Source organism: Triturus cristatus, chromosome 5_1 (genome assembly GCF_964204655.1).
Source record: "Triturus cristatus chromosome 5_1, aTriCri1.1, whole genome shotgun sequence".
NCBI classification, from domain to species: Eukaryota; Metazoa; Chordata; class Amphibia; order Caudata; family Salamandridae; genus Triturus; species Triturus cristatus.
The window spans coordinates 274,499,598-274,525,740 of NC_140587.1; the positions used below are offsets into that span (position 1 = coordinate 274,499,598).

Below are 26,143 nucleotides of genomic sequence, written 5' to 3' on the forward strand. Positions count from 1 at the left end.
TCTTTGTTGGCTACGTGTGCGCTAAAAGAGGTCGGGCTGTGCACAAGCAGACCATCTCTCGGTGAGTCGTTCTCTGCATCAAGGCCTGTTACTCATTGGCTAAGAAGGAACATCCTGTGGGGCTGCGTGACCATTCTACCAGGGCGACTACAACCACTACTGCCTTGGGACGCGGCGTCCCCTTGCAAGACATTTGTCAGGCAGATACGTGGGCTTCGCTGCACACGTTTACCAAGCATTTCTGCCTCGACAGTCTGGTCCGGAGAGACGGCTTCTTTTGGCCGTTCTGTTCTCTGTGCCTTTCTGGTGTAATCTCTTCGCAGACCCTCTACCGGAGTTGGTATTGCTGGGGTATCTATTCTAAGGTAAGGAATCTATCACTAACGTGTCTCTTTCAGATGCACAAGTTACTACTTGTGTAACGATATATCTGTAAGAGACATTAGTTAGTGATAGATTCCTTACCGCCCCACCCATCCTCCCCGTTCTGCGAACTGATTTCTAGGGTTAAGGTCATCCCTTTCAGGGCCCTAGTTTCTTGGCACCAGTGGTCAAGTTTCTTGCATGGCTCTGCATTCCTGGCACGGAAAGTTGTGTACAGAACTGACATCAGCGCGCATGGGTGGCACCTAAGTAGTCTCCGTGGCGTCATCTCGGCGCTTACGATGCCAGCGACGAGCGCGGAGCCGTACAATGCCCCCTACTGACGCGCAGGGGTACTGCTAGCAAAACGTTCTGGATCCAGTCTGACGCCTGGGGATATTCTAAGGTAAGGAATCTATCACTAACTAACGTCTCTTACAGATGTATCGTTACACAAGTAGTAACTTGTGCAATTCCACCCTTCCTCCATATTGCAGAAGATAGACCTAAAGAAAGGAGGATAAAAGGATGCTGGGGTCCCATACCTGCTTACAGTATACCAGGTTTCACAATGTTTAAGCTGCTTTCATATAGTCCACAGGGAAAATATGGAGGAGGGTTAACACAGGGATAACACAATATAGAGAGTCAAAGGAACATTGGGGGACCATTAGGAATAAATGTGTACACTGAAATATAGTGTAATCACATGCCGATACCGGTGCGCCCCACACCAGCCAGGTAACTGTTCTGGACACAAACCAAAGATAGACCTCCAAGCCTTGAATAAGTAAACCCCTCTGCAGTACGACATTGTATACTGTTGTGCAGCCCAACCAAAGACAAGAGAATGTCCTTTACACTACAACCTGTTCAGCGGTTGTTATGAAGTGCAGAGGTAGTGTTGGCTCTCCTTTCACTCAAACCCAGGAAAGAAGGTTTAAGGATGTTTTGAAAGTGTGGATCCTCATAGTAGCAGGGAAAAGAGATTTAAGGCAACAGAGGGCTTCCCCTCCATATCAAAGATATTGCTATCTTGTTATTGTATTCCTGTACCATTGATAGAAAAGTAACCCTGGATCCCTAATTGGACAGAAAGCAGTATCCAGTCCGAGAGGAGGGGTGCTTGGAATGAAGCACAGCCCAGGAACGCCAAGGGCAGTAGGGTACAAGGCTCAATCAGTCAAGAGGGTCATCCAGAAAATGTTTGCATGAGGCAAGAAAAGACATTTGGCCATTGAGTTTGTATCTGCAAACCACTCGAATGAGAGGGTAGTAACAGCGTTTTTGACTGCCTCAAAATGTATTTGTTTGCCACCACCAAGACCAAAGTGATCGACCTCCTTTTGTGTATACTGTCACACCCAGGGTGGCAGCCATAGCGTGCAAGTGAACCAGTGAGGCACTAATCAGGAATTGCGAGCCAGTGAAATCCCTATTGTTCCCCAGATCACTAATGCAAGAAGGCGGGACATCACTATAGAGCATGGACAATGCCATAGCCTACCTGCCAACATCTTCTAACTACAGGATTTTGGGCTTAGAGCAGCTAACCTACGTCTATGTGGTGAACAATGCAACTTGTGCAGGACCTTAAAATAACTGTCCCTATCAAAAGAAAAAAATGAATATGTTCTTGTGTAATGAAACTGGTGCTCGTATAAAGTGCTCTGATACCTTCGGGTCAAGTTTGCCCTATATAAAACTCCGGGGGAAAAAAAAATCTGTATTTCAGCCTGACCTCTGTATCCCTTTATCATGAGACATCAGTATATCTGACCAGTCCTTGTCTGCGAATTGTACTGAGTGAGATCCAAGGATGGTCACCATCCTGTATGAAGAAGTGGCATAAAAAAGTACAGTGTAGAGCTCGGAGATCGGCGACGCACATGTAAATAAGTGCTGTCTCGACTTGAGTGCAACATAACCTTAGCAGGGTCCAGCTTAGAACCAGTACATTGGGATATCAGTTTCTATGTCCTACACTGAGTGGTGTCATCCTTATTGAAAGGGCAGCTCACAGAATGATTTCAGATGGCCTTCTGATAGCGTGTCTCCTATGATAACAGTCACAGCCTTCATCTGGTTACATGAGCCAACTTTTTTCCCATTAATTTTAATCATCTCATTGTTCCATACAGGGGCCTCCTTATGTAGATAAATAGTAACTTTGGAGTGTTTATATGCTGTGGACCATGCCTATTTAGTAGAGTGGTTGTTTTGATTGTAGGGCCCTATGAGCCCCTTGTGTTTGCTATAAGGTATATCCCAGTCAACATCACCGACAACAGTTGTTTCTCTATGGCCACCCAGGTTGGTAAGTAGGTGCAAGGCAATGCAGGCTCAAGAGGAATGCCAAGTGGTGAGCCAGATAATAGTACACCACATAGGGCAAGCAAAGGTTTCCAGTTCTCATTGAAGTATACTGTTCTGGAAGTTTGAGCATGGGCTTTGATGCACACCAAATGAATTTTTTATTTGTAGTTTGGTGATTACTAGAGATTAGTATAGGAAGGACAGGTTGGCGTCTGGTACAGAGAGGGGAAATCACTTGCTAAAGCAGTTTTTGCATGGGCCTGTATCCTGTATGTTGCCATACCTCTACGATGGGATACTGAGCTCCACAGCAAGAGAGAGACCCCTACATTTTGGGAGTGGGCAGCATAGGACACTCTGGGAGCGCTAGGTACCACAATTCACAGGAAGTAGTCATCGTGTGGGGGGAACCAAGTATCCCTTTGTGTATTGACTGCGACCTCCCCTAAGGGCACTTTCTGGGTATAAAAGAGGCACCCCTGGCCTCTAGAACTCGGATCTCGCTTGAACTGGAGAAGAGGACCAAAGAAGGACTTCACTGCTGATCATAAACCTGGCAAAGAGAGGTTGCACTGAAGTTGGACTGCACATGCTGTTCCTTGGGCTAGTGAAGGAAAGGACTATGCTTGTGGTGTCCTCCTTGAGGAGAAAACATTCCCGGGCCCCATCCAGAAGGAAAGACTCCAAGAGTCAGTTGGCTGACTTCCTGCCCACAGCACAGGCCACAAAAGCTGAAGATGCATGCCTGGCGAGTTGGTAGCCAAGATCACTGGGTCATCGCTCCTCCCCCCCTCCACTAAAATCCAATGCTTATGAGTTGCACCTGAGTCTGCGGATCCCGGAGAGTTGTTGGAGTTTAGTTTGGTTCCCCAGAAGGAGAGTTATCACCAAAAGAAGAAAATCGCTGACTTAGTTGTGAACAGTGACCAGTAGTCCAGTGGCAACTCGACTCTTGCCGAATCAGAGCGGACTTCGTGGGACGTTGATCGCACATCATCTTCAGCATCCTTGAGTATCTCCAGCATCCTTTATCCCTTGCATCAGGACCACTCCAAAGAAGTTAATGGCAACTGTCCACTAACGCTGGAACTGGACTGGAGACTGCATATCTTGCGTCGGTAAATGTTTCTTTGAACCTTGTTGGTTCCCTTGACTGCCCGCCCGACCAGAGTTGGTCGCCCAAAGAACTTCTAAGTAACTGCATCTATTCTTGATGTAAGTTTTTGCTGAAGATGTTTCTAAAGATTTGCTGAATTTGCTAATGCTTATTCGTGGTTGAGTGAAAATTTCTGATTTATTGCTTCTTTAAAAATCTTAATCTCCAGTGGGTCTTTTATGTTTTGGTGTTCATTCTTGAAATTATAAACTATTTTTTTATAAAATGGTGTTTCAGATATATTGATAGTAGGGTTTCTTACTTCCTCAATTGTCTTGGTGCTGTTTAAATGCTTTACAATTGTTCATTTGTTGAAGCCTGACTGCTCGAAGCCACAGCTACCCAGAGATGTGCTTAGGGTTTGACAAACAAAGCCTGACTGGTTCCTAAGGGGTTGGAAGTGTCTTACACGGTGAGGTCTTAACACCGCACCATATTATACAACCAATTCCTCACACGTAGTTCTGCCAAAATCCTAGTATTCATAAAATGTTTGCCTCAATTTCAAGTCCACTAACACCTTGGGAGGTAGCTCGTTGCAGTATGGTTACCAGAAATTATATTAAGTTTTCGAATCTGGAGAGAAATACTTGTAGGAAAGTGCTTCCTTTTGACATGGTTCCCCCACTTTTTGCCCTTGTACTGATTATTTTCGAAAGTGCACTAGGTCCCTGCTAACATGTCCTGGTGTCAGTGCTCTTTCCCTTAAAACAAGGTAAATGTCTAATTGTACCACAATCGGCAAAGGCCTTTAGCACCCCTATAAGTCCTTTGTACGTGGTACCCCTTTACCCAGGGTATTGGTACTAAAGAGGGTCCCTAAAGGCTGCAGCATGTATTTTTCCACCCTAAGGAACCCACACACAAACTGCCATTAAAGGCTAAGTGAAATGGTGCAAACCAACCCATTTTGAAAACACAACATGGCACACTGTGTGCCATGCCCATGCACATGGTATATACTATATGTAAGTCATCCCTTCAGCAGGCCTTGAAGCCCTAAGGCAGGGTGCATTATATAATTTGTGTGAACATATCTGCATGAACAGAGATACCCCTGTGATGTCTGATTCCATTGCCACAACATTGCAAGTGTTCAGAAAACCTTCTTAAACAAATGTACTGGACACTGCTCATTAAGGATTACCCAGCTACATAATGTCTTCACTGTACATAATAGTGTTTGGTATCCAACACCCTGTCTAAATAAAAAACGTGTTCCCAGTACCAAATTTATCGTGACATGCACCCAGAGGGCACCTTAGAGGGGCCCCCTGAAAACCTACGAGTTTTCTAGTGTGCTACCTGACTGATATCACCCAACCTGCCACCACAAATAAGTTTCTGACCACCTGTATGTGAGAGCCCGCACTCTGAGGTCAGGAGCAATGCCTGCTCTGGCAAAAGGTGATTACACCTCCTCCAGCAGGGTGGCAGGTAATTTAGCATATCAGGCCTAGAGGCTTCAAAGCCTCTACCGCCTTTGATATTCGACCATGGCTTCTACAGACCTGGGATATGCCACCCCTTGCCCTGAGGCCTATTTGGCACCAGGACCGGTGGGAATATTAGCTACTCAGAAGGCGTGTTTACTCTCAGGGTAGTCATTCTCCTAAGGTGGGCTACCTCAAGTGTACAACAAAAGGAGAGTTCCACCATCTTGTTTTAAGTGGAACTTGGAACTCTGGGTTGGGTTTATGACCAGTCTCCACAGTAAGTAGTCATATAGGGGGTGTGGCACCCCAGGGGTAGGTAGTCTCCTTAACACCCCTAAATTCAGTATTTAGGTGGCCCCCTAACACCAGAAACTGAAATTTGACTACTGGGAACTGAGAAAGGACGAAGAAGGACCAACAGAGTGAAAGCAGAGGACCTGCACCAAAGATTTGCCTCAAACCCTTCCAGGCTGCTTGTCCCGCATCAATCACAGAGACTGACTATTCCAAAAGCTGCACATTCTCCCCAAACCCTTGGAGGAGTATCCAGCATCTCAGCAACCAGCAAAGATCTCCCTTGGGGTGAAGGAGCCACTCCCCTGCATATGCAGCCACCAACTGCAATGGCCCGGTTCACCCTTTTGCTGACCTCCGTGTCCGCCGAGGGAGCAACTCGCCAGGTGGAGGTCCCCAAGAGTCCAGGAAGTCAGCCTTATCGCTTCACCAACTCTTGAGATGCTGAACCTCCCTACACCAATATCAGGGCTGTCGAAGCCCTTGCAACTACCAGAGATTGTCGTGTGTCCAGTCCAGGCACCACCAACGCCAAATTCAACCTGCCAATGAGGGATGTCAGGGTCTCCTAGGCCATCACGAAGAGTAGCACTGTGCTTTGTTTTCTCCCCCTCTGCAGATCTCTAACACAAAGACAGAGCCTCTAACAGCAGCAACCGGCGCCGGTCAAAACACCTCTTCACCTGAGCCTCACAGACCATGTCCATGTAAACCAACAGTTTCCCTGTGCTCCAGAGATTCTCAAGAGCCAAGCCTCCTTTGGGTTCTGCCAGGCTTGCCCCAAGTCCCCGCTTGCTGCCTTTCTTTCCACAGGCACTTCTTCACAGACTTTAACGGGTAGCATTTGAGGCTACCATTGCAACCAGCACATTTTCACCCGGACACACCAGGGCAGGTGAATCCGAATTGCTTTTGGTTTGTTGGACCTTGGCCTCTAAGCACCTAAAGTCCAGGAGAGTAACACTGAGAATCGTTTGTAAGTGTACCTATGCAGTGATTGTTTCTCCCATAGGATAACATTACCATGTTCGAGGCCCATGCCTCAAATCTGACAACTGACTGTGATTTTCTACTGTTCTAACTGTAGAATTCTATAACATCTAAAGTATTTACATGATTCTGATGATCTCGGTGTCTAAAATTATATTAAAACCTGTGTTGTTTTTCTAAAGTGATCTTGAGTATCTTCTTCAGTGTCGAATAGATTGACTCTGTGTGTACAGCAAATGCTTAACACTACCCTCTGATAAGTCAAAGCTGCATGTCCACCCTACCACAAATAAAGCACTTGGAATTATTAATTTAAGTCCTGTAAGCTAATAAGTGTTGTCTGGACTTCCTGCATAGTGTACCTCATTATGGTACACTACGTAGAAGCCAGCTTCGCACATTGGTGGATCAGCGGAGGGTAAAAGACTTTGCAATTGCTTATAGCACTTGATTAATAGATTTTAGCAACTTCTTTCGATTTTCAGAAGTGAAAGTAAATAGTACTATCCTTGGAAAATGGAAATATGCCTGCAACAACATCTGAGTCAAAATAATGTAGGTGAAACATGCAGAAAAACTCAAAGAATGAGACAAACTGAGATCTGTAGGAATGACCAATCATAAACTAAGGTTCATGTAGGATTAGTCTATGAGATGGGATCTGAAAATGGGCAAACTGCCTGGCCTTGCATACCTCATCTGCCTTAAGATGGTTTGTTATGTAACCACCTTTTCTGCATTTTAAATTTCTAATAAAGCTAATTGCCGATATATTTACTTTCATATGTTTTGAATAATGTTAAGAAAGAATGTGAGCTATATTCACTTTTTTAAATGGTGTCAAATTTTGTAATGCAACCCGAAGCATTTAAGAACTAAATATCTGAAAGAAACACGTTAGTGATAGATTCCTTACCTTAGAATTACCCCCAGGCGTCAGACTGGATTTGGAAAGTTTTCGTCAGCAGTACCCCTGCGTGTCGGAAGGTGGCGTCGTGGTCGCCGAGATGACGTTGCGGCAGCTACTTAGACGCTGTCCTCGCGCGCTGACGTCAGTTCTTTCTTTTTCCGGAGAGAGAGGTACCCCTAGTCACATTTTGACTGAGTTTTTCGAGGCCTTTTTGTCTCTATTTTTCAAGTCGATCGACTCCTGGTGCCGTAGGGATGCCAGGCTTCAAGTCCTGCGGAGACTGTCATCGCATGATGTCAGTGATGGACCCGCACCACGTGTGTCTCTACTGCCTGGGACGCGACCATGACCCTAAGTCGTGCCCCGACTGCCGGGCCATGGCGCCGAAGACTTAGCGGGAGCGGTCCCGAAAGTTGCTTGAAGTCCGGCAGTCGGCACCGTGCCGCTCAAGGTCCCGTCGGAGGTCGAGGGACCGGTCGTGGAGCCACCACCACCATCGTTCGTAGGGATCAAAGACTTCGCACTCGGGTCAGGTAAGACTAAGCGTTCAAGAGTCGAAGAAGCGCCATCGCTCTCAGACTTCCCCTCGCCCATCGTGCGACGCGGCTGAGGGTGTGGGTGGTGCCTCCCCTGCGGCTCCGGCAGACCCTACGCAGTCGCCGTCAGCCTACCCGTCCTCCCCGGGTTGGTCGGCGACTCCGGCCCAGCTGCAGGAATTTCTGTCAGCCATGGCTCGCCTCTTTGGGCCGTCGGGCCCCGCCTGTGCGCTTTCTGTCCCTGTGGGCCCGACTGGGGGTCCTCGCCCTTTACTGTCGGCAGCTCCGTCATCGCCGTCGGCTCCGGCGCCGCAGGGCCCCCTTGGATCCAGGCGTGGATCCGGGTCGACACCAGTTGACCTTGTGACACCTCCCCCAACCCCACCGGCACCACCTCCGACGTCGCCTGGCCAACCGGACGACATCGCCCCCAGTTTCAGCCCCAATGTGGATGCGGCACTGCCGATTCCGACGCCGATGGGATATTTCTATCCCTTTGTCTAGCCTCCTTAATTTCGGAAGTTCATCATCCGTCGGAGGAAGGGGAGGACTGGGAGTGGTCTGAGGACCCTTTCACAGCACAATGTGAGTTTGACTCGGACTGGGTAGAGGAGCTGGGGGAGGCTAGTGGTCTTGATACCTCTCCTGACCTTGGCATGCTAACTCCTACCGTGGCTGCGGAGGATGGTGCAAGTTACGCAGTCGTGTTGCGTAGGGCGGCCGAGGCCCTCCACCTCGAACTCCCTACAGTGGCAGTCAGGACTAACCTCCTGGCAGAAGTGCTTTAGCTGGTGGCTACCTCTGCGGAGCCACTGCTGCCCTTTAATGATGCACTTTCAGACGTTCTTTTGGACACCTGGTCCAGGCCCACCACAGGGCTCCTGTGGATAGGAACGTGGCCCGATGCCAATGCCCGGCCCCAGGCGACCCCCTTTTCCTTTCCCAACACCCCACCCCTGAGAGCTTGGTTGTCCAAGCCTCTGCGTCCCCGAGCGCATTCCCTTCCGCATCACCGGACAGGGAATCCAAGAAACTGGAGCATTTCGGCAAGGAGATTTTTTCTTCCACCAGTTCAGGGCTGCGGTCTGTGAACACCGCATGCCTCTTGGGCCGTTATTCCCACTCTGTGTGGGATACGGTGGCGCACGTGCTGCCACAATGTCCGGAGGAGGCCCAGACAGTGCTCTCTCAAGCTATTGCTGAAGGGAGGGATGCAGCCAAGTTCACGATTCGCTGTGGCCTTGACACCGCCGCCTTGCTGGGCTGGGCGATTTCCACGACAGTGGTGCTCCGCCGCCACGCCTTGCTGAGGACAACTGTTTTTTCTGGGGATGTCCAGAACACTCTGGTGGACATTCTCTTTGATGGCATTCACATTTTCAGCAACACAGCTGATAGTGCGTTGGAGCGTTTTAAGGACTCGCTGGCTACGGCCAGGTCCCTGGGCCTTTCTGCCACACGCCCTCCTCCACCTTCTGCTTTTCGCTCCTTTCGTGGGCACAGAAGGGGCGCCCTGACACGTTTGGTTCAGAGCCACAGGCCTGCGCAGCAACAGTCTCAGCGCGGACGTGGGACCTGCCGAGGTGGGTCAGGCGGCCAGTGGGTGGGTCAGTCCACTTCAACCCCGGCCACCACTGCCTCCAAATCTTCGTAGTCTGGTTTTTCAGGCCCATCAAATGCCAGTGGGCGGCAGGATTCGCCATCACCTCCCCCACTGGCTCACCATCACTTCGGACAGGTGGATTTTACAGATAGTCCGAAGGGGCTACTCCCTCCCCTTCGATACTACCCCTCCAGCCATGCCACCCGTCGTGTCCCACCTCCAGACTCCGGCCGACCTCTTGCATTTGCTGGAGTTCTCCATCAATGTGCTGAAGTTGCACCTGATTCCCTCTCAGAAGCTCCTCTTCATCAGAGCGGTTCTGGATACTACGCACTTTCGGGTCTATCATCGCGAACGGCTAGTCCAGGATATTCAGGCTCTGATTGCGATCTTTCAGTCTCTATCCTGGGTTTCGGTCAGGATGACTCTGAGGCTGCTGGGCCTTATTGCCTCCTGCATCCTGCTGATCGATCATGCCAGATGGCATATGCGGGCTCTGCAGTGGGACCTGAAGTTCCAGTGGGCGCAGCATCAGGGGAACCTGTCTGATTACTTCCAGATCTCGGAGGGCACTGCACAACAATTGCAGTGGTGGCTCACGAACCGGCTTTGGGTCAGTGGCAGTTCCCTCTCCTTTCCCCAACCGGAGCACACAGTGGTGACGGATGCATCCCTCCTGGGATGGGGCAGCCACATATGACAGGTGGAGATCAGAGGCCTCTGGTCTCCTTCGGAGTCCAGACTCCATATCAGCCTTCTGGAGCTCTGGGCGATCCGACTTGCACTGAAGGCATTCCTTCCCTCTGTCAAGGGGAGAGTAGTGCAGGTGTTCACAGATAACACCCCTGCCATGTGGTACTGCAACAAACCGGGTGGGGTGGGGTCGTGGACCCTATGTCAGGAGGTCCTGCGCCTCTGGACTTGGCTGGAACACCAGGGCATTTCCCTGGTGGTACAACACCTGGCAGGTTCACTGAACGCCAGGGCGGACGAACTCACCCGCAGGTGCATGATGGATCACGAATGGCGTCTTCACTCAGAGGTGGCGCAAGGTCTCTTTCAACAATGGGGAGAGCCTTGGTTAGAACTATTCGCCACCGAAGAGAACGCTCATTGTCAGCAGTTCTGCGCGTCGGAATTTCCGAGGCGGCACTCGCTCGGCTACGCTTTTCGTAGCGAGTGGAGTTGTGGTCTGTTGTATGCCTTTCTGCCTATACCACTTCTGCCCAGAGTGCTGAAGAAGATCAGGCGCGACCGGGCACAAGTCATTCTTGTGGCTCCGGACTGGGCTCAAAGAGTTTGGTATCCCAAGCTACTCAGTATGACCATCGAACCTCCGATCCGAATGCCTCTTCGGTAGGATCTTCTGTCGCAGCAGGGGACGGTCCTCCACCCGAACCTGTCCAGTTTCCACCTCCTTGCGTGGAGATAGAGCGGCGGCAGTTGATTCCTTTTGACTTGCCTCCTGAAGTCTGTGATGTCATTCTGGCAGCCAGGCGTCCCTCCACTAAGTTGGTATACGCCTGCCGGTGGAACAAGTTTGTGGCATCGTGCACAGCAAAGGCTGTGAATCCCCCTTTCTGCCCCTCTTTCAGAAGTACTACTGTTCCTTCTTTCTTTGGCCCAGCAGGGCTCTGCTCTGGGCACTATCAAGGGCTACCTTTCTGCTATTTCAGCCTTTATTAGGCTTCCTGATTAGCCCTCTCTTTTCAAGTCCTTTGTTGTAAATAGATTCCTCAAAGGCATTACTCACCTTTTCCCTCAGATTCCCTTTGTAATGCCACAGTGGGACTTGAACCTGGTTCTCACATATTTGATGTGCGCTCCCTTTGAGCCTCTTCACAACTGTCCCTTTCATCTGTTAACTTTGAAGACTGCTTTCCTGGTTGCCGTCACCTCCGCTAGGAGAGTGAGTGCGCTCCAGGCTCTTTCTTGCAAACCTCCTTTTCTGTCTGTCCATCCGGACAAAGTTGTGCTTAGAACACATCCATCCTTTCTGCCAAAGGTTGTCACTGCTTTTCACTTTGGGCAAACCATCAGTTTGCCCACCTTCTTTCCGCATCCTTCCAGGGAGGAAGAGAGGCTCCACCGTCTGGACTCAAAACGTGCGCTCTCCTTTTACCTGAATCGCACACAACGGTTCCGGGTGGATGACCAGCTCTTTGTTATCTACTTAGGCCCAAAAAAAGGTCAGGCCGTACACAAGCGGACCATCTCGCGATGGATCGTCTTGTGTATTAAAGCCTGTTATTCTCTGGCAACCTCCGTTGGGGCTGCGCTCCCATTCCACCAGGGCGACGTCTGCCACTACGGCGTTGGGACGTGGTGTCCTATTCTCCGGGACTTCTGGTGTGATTTTGGTTCGCAGACACACCACCCGGGTTGGTATTGCTGGGTATCTATTCTAAGGTAAGGAATCTATCACTAACGTGTTTCTTCAGATGAACAAGTTACTTACCTTCGGTAACGATATATATGTAAGAAACATTAGTTAGTGATAGATTCCTTACCGCCCCACCCATCCTCCCCGTTCTGCGAACTGCTTTCTAGGGTTAAGGTCATCCCTTTGCAGGGCCCTAGTTTCAATGCACCAGTGGTCAGTATCTTGCATGGCTCTGCGTTCCTAGAGCGGATAGTCGTGTACAGAGCTGACGTCAGCTCGCAAGGGCGGCTTCTTAATTAGCTGCAGCAACGTCATCTCGGCGACCACTACACCAACGACGGACACGGAGCCGCCCGACGCCACCTTCTGATGCGCAGTGTACTGCTGACGAAACCTTTCCGGATCCAGTCTGATGCCTGGGGGGTAATTCTAAAGTAAGGAATCTATCACTAACTAATGTTTCTTACAGATATGTTGTTACGGAAGGTAAGTAACTTGTTCTTTCTGACCAGTAGCTGAATGTGCATTATAAGTGACCCATTGAACACCCTTTAAAAATGTGAAATGTTTTCTTTTTCCTCTTTTTGATAGTAAATCAACTTGGGGAAACAGCTCTTGATTTAGCAAAGAAAATGAAATCCACCCAGTGTGAAGATCTGGTAAGAATGGGCTCCTCAAACAACTCTAGTGTTTTCGAAGGCACTACACATTTAAGGACCACTTCTGAATGGCTGAATGTGTGAGCATAGACTACCCTTTATAGCCAAGCCAGACTAGGGTAACCAAACTATACTATACATAGTTGTCAAGTGGGATTCATTCACAGGTACATATTGTCTGATTATGCTTAAATGTATTACTACAGTGCTGCTTTTATTGTCATCTAACACAATCCGTGTTCAAGTAGAAAACACACAAAGCCACTCTATGCACATCTCTGGTTATAAAGTTCTTGAATTCAGACTTAGAATACTGTTAGCAATATTGTTGGTCTCACTTTCTTATTAGAATATTAAGGAGGGACAATTCAAACCGGTGAAATCACAATTGGGAAGGGCAACAAAGGAAGGGAGACCACAATGTAAGGGTAGGGTGAAGTATTCTCTAGCTGAGACATTGTTTTTGTTGCAAACTGCGCCCGGTCTCACCTGGGTTAACGGGCTGTACTCCTGTTAATTGTTACTCTCACTTTCTTATTAGACATACAACAGATGATGTTTATTATGTTTTATGGCAATGTACAACTAAGCGCACACAATGATCACCGCATCATGTTTATTTTGTCATGTATTCAATATGCATTGAATAGAGAGGCCTCATGTGTTTTCTATTTGAACATTGATTGTGTTTGGTGACAAAAAGTGTACAGTATTAATGGGCATAGGTTAGGCATAATCGAACAATGTGTAGCTATAAATTAATCACCCTCGATAACTGTGTATAGTGTACTTCTGAGTGACCGCATAATGCCAAAGATCAACATTATACCTTCTAGTGACTTTAGAAAGCAGAACAATCTGACATTTCAGTTTGCACGTTATTACGCTCCAAGTACAGGGCCTGTTGCTGGGGGGGCGGGGGGGGACAAGTATTTAGGTCCTGAATGGCAGTTTCACTTTCTGTAGTATGGATCAATCATAGGTTTACTTGCTTTCTGTCTTCACATACCGGTTTTCCTTTATTGGTACATTGGTACGAAGCTCAATTTGTTTGTGTCCTAAATTTTGCCGTTATAGAAGGACAAGTAAGCAGTCTGTTTTTTTATTTTCCATTTGATGTTTGCACAAAAATGCTTTTTTTAACGTGCATTTGTCCTTCTCAGCAGTCAGCAGAAATGTTGTGTGATGTCCATCACCACCCCCTTTTGTACCGCAGAGCAAACAAAATTCCAGTTGTATTAAACACTCAGAGAATTGGTTGCTGGGTATTTTTCATACAGAGGGTGTGTGAGCATTGTCGGCTATATGAACATAAACACGGTTTCAGTGAGATTTGCAAGCTCCCCTGCAGTTATTTTTCACTTACAGGCCAACTACACAGAAATTTCAAAACAAGTTTCCTTTTCTGATGGATGCTTCTAACAGTATATTTCTCAACTTTAGAATATCCCCCAGGTTCCAAACAAAATCTGGAAAATGTTCTGCATTGCTCTTACATGTCGGTAGCTGGAATTGTGTGGCACCATGCTGACTTCAGACTGCCCCTGACATGGCAGAGGGCCACATCTGCATGCTGGCCTCAGTTCCTTTCTTTCAGTGCCTTCCAATGTGGAGCCAGAGGTCTGTTCCCAGTTATGTTGGTCTACCAACGGCATCAAAGAATTTTTCGCAGAGAATGATGTCCCCACGAAAAAAGAGGAGATTCAAACCATGTTGAGACTCCAGGAAAGCAGTCACGGACCCTCATGATGTGTGCCTGGGTTCAGGCTATGACGCTTAAGGTGTGCGACTAATGCATCCGAAGTGGATTCAAGACTGACAGGTGAAACTGTTTATCACCTAGCAAAAGATGTAGTCCTCATCTTCACTCAGCTCCAAGTTGCAATCCCAGTCCGAGTCACAAGGCTATTCCTGCAACCAGTCCACTACTTTCTCAAAATCTTTGAATAAGTCAGTCCAAACATGAAGACCAAAAAACGAAGCAAGACTTGCATCACCCTGGTTCTAAAGAGAAGGCAGAATGGTGTCATAAGCTGCACTCCTTCAAAGTCACTGGCCACAAAGCCGATACCTCAGCTGGTCCCAATGTTTCTCAAGTTCCCCAAGCTGTCCATGCAGCTGCCCCGGACCCTGCAGCAAACAGAGGACTAAATGATGCCATGCTGCAAATCTTGAGGACATTTTGGTTCCCTCCGACACACCTTTAGCCCCACAAAACCTCAGGAGCCTCTAGTTGGGTTACCACTGGTATGCCTTTCCCTCCTGCAGCCTGTCCTTATGAGACTCATTGGCAGGCATATATCGACCCTTGTACAAATGTTCAAACTGGCCCCAATATCGTTGCCGGTTCCTGTCTGCCTGAACTCAACCATGGCACGAAATAAGATCACAAAAACACAACCAGTTGGTATGTAGCGTGACTTTAACCTGGTGCCTTTCCAATGCGCAACTATTAGCAAAAGTGGCATTCTATTTTTGACTCTGAACCTGTGCCAGAATAGAATAGAGAGCATCCCACAATACTGATTGTGATTGTAAGGGATGTGGCTTGCTTCCCCCTTATTATAATGATCATGTGTTACACCTTGATTTACAAAAGCTGGTGAACTTGACACCTCCCCTGAAACAAAGCTTGACTTGTCACATGGGCCACCAAGAGAGGAATGTTCACAGGTTAGCTGAGGTACTAGATTTGCAGCTACCATCTATTGAGGTAAATGTTTTAAAGGAGATTCTTCAACCTCGACCAGGCACATCGGAGTCCTTATTTCCATTTAATGAAGTCCTCACAGATGCCTTGATGGATACTTGGTTAAAACCATGTTCCTGTCTAACTGTTAATTTGGAAGTATCCAGACGTTGATGGTCTGTGCCGGATGATCCTGTTTCCTCCCAAAGCATTCTGCTCCAGAACGTCTAATTGTTCAGGCTTTGATGAGTAAGATTAATCTTACCAGCCAAGTACCTGGATAGGGAATCCCAGAAAATTGATGCTTTTGGCAATCAAATGTTTCCTCTGGGTTGCACTGTGATCAATGAACTCAGTATGTTGATTAGGTCACTGTGCTTATGCCTTATAGTACATGGCTAGAAAGATGTTTTGGGCGGTCTCGGAAGGGATTAGGGCCTCCTTGGTTGGCTCAGATGGTCCATGACATAAAAGGAGGAAGGGAGCACAAGGTCTCACATCCCAGCACTCGGTTTGCCCCATTGGATTTGGTTAATGCAGTGCATTATAACCCTTCAGTAATAGTCTGTTTCCTCTAGGCTGCATGTGTGTGTGCAGAAACAGCATTGCTGCTTCTTTCAGTGCCCAGACTGTGTCTGGGAGCACACTCGGCGTGCCCTGGACCAAAAGACAGAACAAAAGGAATATTTTTCCGAAGCCAACCGCATGTTTACAAAGATGTGGAAGGTGTGAAAACTTCACTCTACTTTTTGATGTGTGACAGGTGGCACAGATTGAAGACAAAGGGATTGCTGATCCCATTAATTTTTTAAGAATGAAGTGCTTCAGGCAGGAGCACGGGCCAGTGCTATGTGAAATAAACACAACATTGTAATTGTATTTCACAAAGCAACAAAATGTTGAGCTTGAATATTTTGCTTAATTGAAAAATTGAGCTGTTTTTGTGTTTGTTTTTTTACCATTTCCAGACCATACCCCCTGCAAGAAATAAACGATAAATCGTTTTTCAAATTTTCATCCAGTTTCAACTTTAGATGCCAGTTCCATAGACCTGTCGATGCATGTGCACGAGCAGACCCCTGAAAATATTATGATATAAATCATACAACAAACATCACGTGAAATATATGATTTCTGGAAAATTCAAAAATGTCGATTTTTATTTCTTTATCTTTTATTTTTTTTCGTATGGAAGTTTTGACATTAGTATTTCACATTACAGCACTGCAATGAGAAGCACTTATTAAAACTGGTACTCTGAACTTGCATATTTGAAAGTACTTTCATACATCATAATGAAGAAAAAGAAGTTGTTGTAAAATAATATATTTGTCTAAAATGACATGGATATGGTTTAGAGAGAATAAAGGAAGAGGGGACATCGCTAAAAAAGGAACGAAAGAGATAAGGAAATTCATGGGAAAAAAGATGGAAGAATAGAGAAAAGAAGATAACCGAGGATAGAAAGAAAAGATACAGGACACAAGTAACAGAAAGAAATGTGGAGGGGAAGAAGGATATTTGGAGGAGAGAGGCGAGGGAGAGAGAAGATTTGATTTTACAGAGAAAGGGGGCATCTATGGAGAGGATGAGCTATGGAAGTGGGATATAAAAAGGAGGCAAAAGGAAGTGAAAGAAAGGAGGAGAGCAAGGATGAAATGAACAAACAAAAGGTAATAGGAAGACAGAGGTGACAAACCAGGAGGTAGGAGACAAGGAAAGAAACCAGATGAGCGAGAGAGAAGCATAGGCAAGATATACATCTGATTCAGGAAGGGTTGAATGAGAGAGATGATAGGGTGATTTAAGGGAGATTGGGGGAGTGAGAAGGGTAGGATGTAGATTAAAGTGTGAGGAGACAATATGAGGAAAAACATGGAGGAGAGGAGAGAGAAACAAGGAGCGGAGAAAAAGCTGCGAAAAAAGGGATGAGCGGGATGAGGACACACATGAGGGGAAGTGGAGAGGGATGAGAAAATGTGCAAGGCGGAGATGGGAGAGGCATGTTGATTACAAAGAGAGAGGAATGATAGTGATTAGGGCACAGGATGCAATGGCATGGGTGCCCAGGGGTGCAAGGAGCCCACTGCACCCCTGTAGTAGGAGCCTTTTAATACTAACCCAGAGGCGGGGGGTCAATTATTTCTGGTTTATATCGGGGCTCATGGCACTCTTGCTGCACTACTGGCTTTGGTAGCTTGCACACTGCTCGTACTTGCATATTAAGTTGTAGTTCGTTTTCAGTGCATGCAAGATGCAGAGAATTACATCATCTGCACAGGCTTAGACACTATGGATTGCCTTGGCATAGCAGTTGGTACCAGTGTCGTGTTCCGCAGATATGCCTGGATCATGGGCATGCCTTTGATGGGTCTGGACTCTTCAGACAGAAGGTGGACTCTGCTGGAACGCTTGAGCCTGGACAGAGGTGAGGGTTACTACTTCTTGGCTTATAAGCCTCGGACATCCTCATCCAGGCGGTCTCGCAGTAAAAGGTTCAAGATATGCAGTGGTGACTGACCACTCGTAAATTTTCCTTACAGCGGTGACAGATGCTTTTGGGCTATCTGGCTAGATCTATTCACCACCATCGAGAACACAGAATGTTAACCTTTCTGTGTGGTGGAGTTTCTGCATGAGCACTTGCACATTCCAACTGGAATTGAGAAATGTACTCCTGAACGCCTACCTGCCGCAAACTCTCCTGCCTGAGTTTTGAAGAAGATTAAGAACAGCTGAGTCATCCCAACTGTCTCGGATTGAGCCAGGAGAGTGTGGAGCCTGAAACCACCTAGGAGCATCTGTGCTCTGATAAGGGCTACCTCTTCATGAATGTCTCCTGTCTCAGCAATAACGACCTCTTGGGGGGTACCTTCTGTCTCTTTATTAATTCAAATCTCTGCAACTTACACCTCTAGGAGCAGAGATTGAGCATTGGTAAGGCAATTGACTGCTTTTGATTTGCCGTTAGAAGTGCTGGATGTCATCCTCAATTCCAGACCCTGGGCATAGTAAAAGGTTATTTTTCAGCTTTCTTTCTCCTTTTTATGTTTGCCAGATCAACCCTCCTTGTCAAATCAGCGATTGTGACATTGTTTATCAAAGTGTTGACACATGTCTCCTCCCCAATCATTTGTGATGCCTTAGTGGGACCTTAACTTAGTCTTGAAATTTCGTATGTGTACACGTTTCGAGGCTATGCATAGTTGATTTCTGTATCCCTTGACTCTGCGAACTGTCTTCCTTATTGTGTTCATGTCCGCACGTCACATAAGCAAACACTGTCACTGCAACCTCCCTACACCACCTTCCCAGATAAATTGGTGCTGAGGACTCGGTCTTTTTAACTACGGTTGTGACTACCTTCTATTTTATCCATGTTATGTGGTTGATCACTCTACTAGCATTCCTTGCCTCACAGAATAGGGGAGGATAGAGAGCTCAGGGCCTCAGAGTACAATGTTAATAAATGCAGCGTCTCTTTTTTAAGGATATAGACTGATATCTGAAAGAGACACGTTAGTGATAGATTCCTTACATTAGAATATCCCCAGGCGTCAGACTGGATCCAGAAAGTTTTTTCGTTAGCATTACCCCTGCGCGTTAGTAGGTGGCGTCGTGCGGTTCCGCGTCCTTCGCTGGCGTCGTATGCGCCAAGATGACGTCACGGAGACTACTTAGGCGCCACCCATGCGCACTGACGTCAGTTCTTCCTTTTTCCGCGCCAGTAAGCGCAGATCCGGTTAGAGCACGTACCTTAGTCACTTTTTGACTATCTTTTTGAGACTTTTTGTTTCCTGTAAGTTCGAGTTTGGTGTCGTAGGGATGCCTGGTTTTAAGTATTGTGGGGACTGCCGGTGCAATAGGTCGGTGGTGGACCCCCACGACGTCTGTCTCTACTGCCTGGAGAGCGACCACGACTCCGGTGCCTGCATGAACTGTTTGGCCATGGCCCCGAAGGCCATCAGGGAGTGGTGCCGGAAGCTGTTTGAGGTCCGGCACTCATCCCCGCGCCGTTTGCGGTCCAGGGGCCGCACCAGGGAACGCTCGCGGGGCCACCATCATCGCTCCTCGGGCTCCAAGTCTTCACCCTCGGATTCGAATAAGGGACAACACAAAAAGAAGTTGAAGAAGCGTTGTCGCTCTCCGACGTCCCCCCGTCGATCCCCGGATGCGGACAAGGGGGACAGGGGTTCTGCCCCTGCGGCTCCTTCGGAGCCTGGGAGTCCCGCGGCCTACCCACCTTACCCGGGTCCGTTGGCGACTCCCGCTTAGGTGCAAGAATTTCTTGCCACCTTGGACGGCCTGTTTAGGTCTCGGGCTCACGCTGGCGCACCCTTGGGGCCCGCGGTCCCGTGTCCGGATCCTGTTGGGCCGGCGGCGCCGGCGCCGGCCCCGGTGCCGCTGGATCCTGCACTGCTGGCTCCGGTCAAGGTGCCACAAGGTCCTGCGCTGCCGGCTCCGGCCCCAGCGCCGCCCTCGGCTCCGCCTCTGCCGCCGCAGTGGGTACCATTTGTCCCACCCCTGCCCTGGTTCTCGGACACTTTTGTCCCTACCTGGGATCCCCACTGGGACACGGCGCCGGTGGGCCCCGTCCGTGGCCGTTCCCGGCACCGTTTGTTCCTTCCCCGGTCCCTGCCCTGCTGCCGCAGCCTGTCCTGTATGCGGCGGAGGTGGAGGATGACTGGGAGGGGTCCGAGGACCCGCTTGCTCGTCAGTGTGACTCCGAGCAGGACTGGGCGGACGAGTTAGAGGAAGCCGGTAGCCTCGATCTCTCCTCTGACCCGGGGTTTGCCTCTCCTCCGCCCACCATGGAGGAGGGCGCCTTGTACACAATGGTGCTTCGTCGGGCTGCTGAGGTCCTCCACCTTGATCTCCCTAGGGTGGCCCTGAAGACTAATCTCCTCACTGAGGTGCTCCAGACGGCGTCCACTTTGTCGGAGCCCCTGCTGCCATTTAACGACGCCCTCTCTGACGTCTTGCTGGGCACTTGGTCGCGGCCAGCCACAGGGGACCCGGTGGATAAGAATGTTGCCAGGCGTCATCGCCCGGCGCTGGGTGACCCTGCCTTTCTGACCACTCGTCCTACGCCCGAGAGCTTGGTCATCCAAGCTTCGACGTCCCAGAGTGCCTTTCCCACGGCTCCGCCGGATAAGGACTCTTAAGAAGCTGAAGCAGTTCGGCAAGCGGTTGTTCTCTTCGGCCAGCTTAGGTCTGCGGTCAGTGAACACCGCATGCCTCTTGGGTCACTATTCCCACGCGGTGTGGGATGCCGTTGCGCAGGTGTTGCCTCAGTGTCCTGAAGAGGCCCAAGCTGTGCTGTCGCAAGCTGTTGCAGATGGTAAGGATGTGGCTAGGTTTGCCATTCGGTGTGGTTTGTACACCGCGGACTCACTAGGTAGAGCCATTTCTACGACTGTGGCGCTTCGTCGCCACGCCTGGTTGAGGTCTACCGGGTTCTCGCCAGATGTACAAAGCTCGCTCATGGACATGCCCTTTGATGGCACCCGCCTGTTTGGCGATAAGGCCGACGATAAGGCGAGCGTTTTAAGGACTCACGGGCTACGGCCAATTCCTTGGGTCTTTCCACGAAAAGCCCAGCCACTCCTGGTTTTCGTTCCTTTCATAGCAACGGCAGGGGTGCCCAGGCGCGTTCCTTCAGCAAGCCTGTGCAGACCTAACCGCAGCGTGGACGCGGCTTCCGCAGGGGCGGGGTTTTGGGAATCAGCGTGGGGGTCAGTCCACCTCTGCCGCTTCTGCCTCCAAACCTTCCTATTCCGAGCTTTGTGGCGCACCCCACGCCTGTGGGTGGCAGGATCCGCCATCACCTCCCCCACTGGCACGCTATCACATCGGACACGTGGGTGCTGCAGATCATCCGCAAGGGTTACTCCCTTCCCTTTCAGTCCAACCCTCCAGCCATGCCACCTCAGTACCACTACATGTCGGGGATCACTTGGCGGCTCTCCAGCAGGAAGTTACGACCCTCTTGGCCAAGGGGGCCATCGAGTGCGTTCTGGGGCCGGAAGTAGGGAGTGGTTGTTATTCCCACTACGTTCTGGTCCCCAAGAAGGGCAAAGGGGGTCTGCGTCCCATCTTGGACGTCCGGCTCCGGTCTTGGCTGTCCTCGACCCTGGAGACTGGATGGTAGCGTTGGACTTGCAGGACGCATATTTTCACATCCCCGTCCTGCCGGCCCACTGGCGTTAGCTGCGGTTCACGGTAGGCCACGAGCATTATCAATTTGCCGTGCTCCCTTTCGGCCTTACCAGCGCCCCTCGGGTGTTCACGAAAGAGATGGCGGTGGTTGCAGCTCATCTGCGCCGGTCAGGGGTGTCCGTCTTCCCCTACCTCGACGGCTGGTTGTTGAAAGCGGGCTCGCCCCAGACAGTCGTCTCCCACCTTCAGACTACGGCCGATCTCCTGCATTTGCTGGGGTTCTCCATCAATGTGCCGAAGTCACACCTGGGTCCCTCTCAGCAGCTCCCCTTCATAGGAGCGGTTCTGGATTTCACGCTGTGTCGGGTTTATCCTCCCGAGCAGCGAGTCTGGGATATTCAGGCTATGATTCCGATCTTTCAGCCTATATCCCGGGTTTCAGTCAGGTTGATCCTCCAGCTCCCTGGCCTGCTGGCCTCCTGCTGGTGCAACATGCCAGATAGCATATGCGAGCTCTGCAGTGAGGCCCGATGTTCCAGTGGGCACAGCATCAGGGAAACCTGTCCGATCATGTCCAGATCTCGAAGGGCGCTGCACAACCATTGCAGTGGTGGCTCACGAATCGGTCAATGGCAGATCCCTCACCCTTCCCCAACTGGAGCACACAGTGGTGACGGATGCATCCCACCTGGGATGGGGAGGCCACTTGGGAGAAGCGGAGATCAGAGGACTCTGGTCTCCGGCAGAGTCCCGGCTCCATATCAACCTTTTGGAGCTGCGGGCGATCCGACTTGCACTGAAGGCATTCCTTCTCTCTGTCCGGGGAAGTGTGGTGCAGGTGTTCACGGACAACACCACCGCCATGTGGTATTGCAACAAACAGGGCGGGGTGGGGTCGTGGACCCTATGTCGGGAGGATCTGCGCCTCTGGACATGGCTAGAACATCAAGGCATTACCTTCGTGGTTCAACACCTGGCAGGTTCTCTGAACGCCAGGGCGGACGAACTCAGCCGCCGGTGCTTGATGGATTGCGAATGACGTCTGCACTCGGACGTGGCGAAAGGTCTCTTTCAGCAGTGGGAAGAGCCTTGGTTAGATCTATTCGCCACTGAAGAGAACGCACAATGTCATCAGTTCTGCGCGTTGGAATTTCCAAGGCGGCACTCGCTCGGCGACGCTTTTCGTCGCGAGTGGAGTTACGGTCTGTTGTACGCCTTTCCGCCTATACCACTTCTGCCCAGAGTGCTGAAGAAGATTCGGGCGACCGGACCCAAGTCAACCTTGTGGCTCCGGACTGGGCACGAAGATACTGGTACCCCGAGCTACTCAGCATGGCAATCGATCCCCAGCTCCGTCTGCCTCTTCAGGAGGATCTTCTGTCGCAACAGCAGGGGACGGTCCTTCACCTGAACCTGTCCAGCCTCCACCTCCATGCGTGGAGATTGAGCGGCGATAGTTGACAGCTTTCGCTCTTCCTCCCGAAGACTATGATGTCATTCTGGCAGCCAGGCGTCCATCCACTAAGACGGTGTACGCCTGCCGGTGGAACAAGTTTGTGGCGTGGTGCACAGCGAAGTCTGTGGATCCCCCTTTTGCCCCTCTTTCTGATGTCCTTCTGTTCCTACTATCCTTGGCCCAGCTGGGCTCTGCTCTAGGCACTGTCAAAGGTTATCTTTCGGCCATCTCCACTTTTCTACGGCTTCCAGATCAGCCTTCTCTCTTTAAGTTTCCGGTTGTTAACCGTTTCCTGAAAGGCCTTATGCACACGCCCCCCCCCCGTGCCTTTCATAATGCTTCAATGGGACTTAAATCTTGTCTTGACCTATCTGATGTGCGCTCCCTTTGAGCCCCTTCATAACTGACCTTTATGTCTTCTCACTCTCAAGAATGCTTTCCTGGTAGCTATCACTTCTGCCAGAAGAGTGAGTGAGCTCCATGCTCTTACTTCTAAACCTCCTGTTCGAGGCATATGAGCTGCAGATCACACACTTAGGATAGTAGATCACCATCTGGTGTTGGGCTCGGATGCTTGCAGGTTGTTGTTGTCTTCGGAAGAAGTCTTTGGTCACGAGATAGGTGACTCCTCCGTTGGACCACAGTGCGCATGGGCATCCACTCCATCCTCAGATTGTTTTTTTCCGCCATTGGGTTCAGATGTAACTTTTCAACTCCGGTTAAAAATCTCAAATACAAGCTTTTCGAAGCAAAAAAACTTCTAACAACTACATCGAAGCATCACTCGACATCGATTTTATCGGCTCGATTCCGGACGTCGACGCGGGCGATTGGGCCTATCCACACCGTGAGGCCTACGGCTCATGGAAAGGACGCAGTTTATAAAATGCCCCCAGTGTGGAGCAAAATTTCCGCACAGTGACGTCACAAAGTCTGCAACCTATGCCTATCACCGGAACACGACGAAGCCTGCTGTCCAGCCTGCGCAGCATTTTGATCCAAAAATACCATTCGGGATCGACGAGCTCGACGCCATATCATGGCACACAAACCAGCCCCGGAACCAGAAAACATCTTTGATGAGGGTCCCGATGTCCCGGAAGAAGATTCCGAGGAACTTCAAATCATCTCAGAAGCAGACTACTCAGACGACCCCATAACTCCTGGGCAACGCAGGAGTACCACTGCCCCTGCCCCAACCCCTCCAAAACCAAAGGCATTGGTCAAGACTTCGCCAGCTGGCCTCAGTCGAGACCGAAAACACCCTTCAGAAGCCCCGTCTCCGGGCTCGGCTCCGAGGAAACATAAGCCTTCCGGTGGCTCGGGCCCGAGCAAGCCGCATGTAATGGTAACCCCGGCACCGAAGACAAAAGACCCCTCGGCACCGAAAACATCGAGGCCCATAGATAAACCGGCACCGAAACTTCCCAAGCCAAAAGACTTAACTTCGGCACCAAAATCTTCATCTGCACCGAAACCTTCATCGGCACCAAAACCACCGGCTAAGGACTATAATACACCTCCTATAGCCAAAGACTCCACCGATCAACCAAAACCTCGATTGGAACCGAAAAAATCGGCGCCAAAATCTGTTCCTGAAGAACAAGAACTTTTCCATCCAGATCCAACACAAAAAAGGATCTATATTAATCCAAAGACTGGACATGTCACTGCAGTGCCGTATAAGAAACGGAAACTGGACACTACACCTGCCCCAGTTCCTATAAGAAAGAAAGACTCGGCAACATCACCTATTCCTCCTTCCTCTCCCGTAGGACCTTCTACCCCACCCCCTCTGCCTACACCACCCTTACCTCTACCATCTCCATCACATACACCACCCCCACAGGATGATGATGATGACCTAGGGGGAGGGGGTGATCCTGGTGATCCTAATGATCCGTTCACGGATCCAGATACCGCACCATTGGATGATTGGGCATACCCTCTACCAGATATGCCTGACCCTACACCATATCCCTCCAAACCATCAACTCCAGATGACCACCTGGGGTTTGGACTACTAGTAAACAGGGCAGCACTTTACCATGGCGTCACCATGCACTCCGATGCACCCGAGGAAGATTTCCTCTTAGACACGTTTGAACTGTCTCAGAAAACAATACAAATTCTACCTATGATTAAAGGTGTCACAAAACACGCCACAGAAGTATTTAAAGACCCCGTCCGTGCCAGGGTGCTTAACCCAAGAATTGAGAAAAAATATAGACCTACCCCAGAAGATCCTTGTTATATCAAAGGACAGCTCCCTCTAGATTCTTTGGTTCTTTCCAACGCAAGAAAACACACCAACTCCCAAACCACGGGAGATACACCACCCCCTGACAAAGAATCTAAACTATTAGAAGCTTCGGGCAAACGAGTAGCAGCACAAGCTGCTAATCATTGCCGTATTGCCAACACCCAAGCCCTACTAGCACGCTATGATAGGGCTCACTACGATCAGTTGGAGAATCTGCTACGACACCTGCCAGACCAAAACAACCCAGGCAAATGACCTTATCCAAGAGGGAAAACTAATCTCAAATGCATTAATTAAATGCGCACTTGACGCCGCAGACACCACCTCTAGAGCAATAAACACAAGTGTGCTCCTCAGACGCCATGCCTGGCTACGCATTTCAGGCTTTAAGCCAGAAGTACAAAGTACCATACTCAGCCAGCCGTTTAACCAAGAACAGCTATTTGGGCCAGCAGTAGACACTGCACTCGAAAAAATGAAAAAAGACACCGAGACTGCTAAGTCCATGTGAGCATTGCAGTCTCCACAACCACGCGGCTCCTTTCGGCGCTCCTTCTACGGAGGAGCCTCCAAGAATATGGGAGCAGACACCTCCTCTACCTTCAAAACCTCTTAACAAGCATCCCCCAGTAGAGGATATTTTAGAGGAGGATATAGAGGAAACAACACCAAGGGACAAGGTCGAGGCAATACCAACACTCGTACCTCCCCCGCCACAAAACAGTGACTTTCCTCCACTCCCCCCAGACCATTCCACTCCAGTCGGGGGAAGACTCAAACAGTTCCTACCTGTCTGGAACTCCATCACAACAGACAAGTGGGTAAGACAAATTATCCAGTATGGTTACTGCCTGGAACTCACCTCTACCCCCCCACACATACCACCCAAGCAGCGTTCCATGTCACCAGACCATCTTACGCTCCTCAAAC

General features: G+C 49.6%; 1 protein-coding gene across 4 annotated transcripts in view; it reads left to right on the forward strand.

Moving 5' to 3' along the window:
- The window catches only part of ASAP1 (ArfGAP with SH3 domain, ankyrin repeat and PH domain 1), a 1,875,051-nt gene that overhangs the window by 1,305,538 nt on the left and 543,370 nt on the right, over positions 1 to 26,143 (forward strand). For all 4 annotated transcript variants that reach the window (XM_085604920.1, XM_085604922.1, XM_085604921.1 and 1 more), the window contains one exon: positions 12,579 to 12,646. In XM_085604920.1, the coding sequence (XP_085461046.1) occupies positions 12,579 to 12,646 (68 nt within the window). The remainder of the gene's footprint in view (positions 1 to 12,578; positions 12,647 to 26,143) is intronic.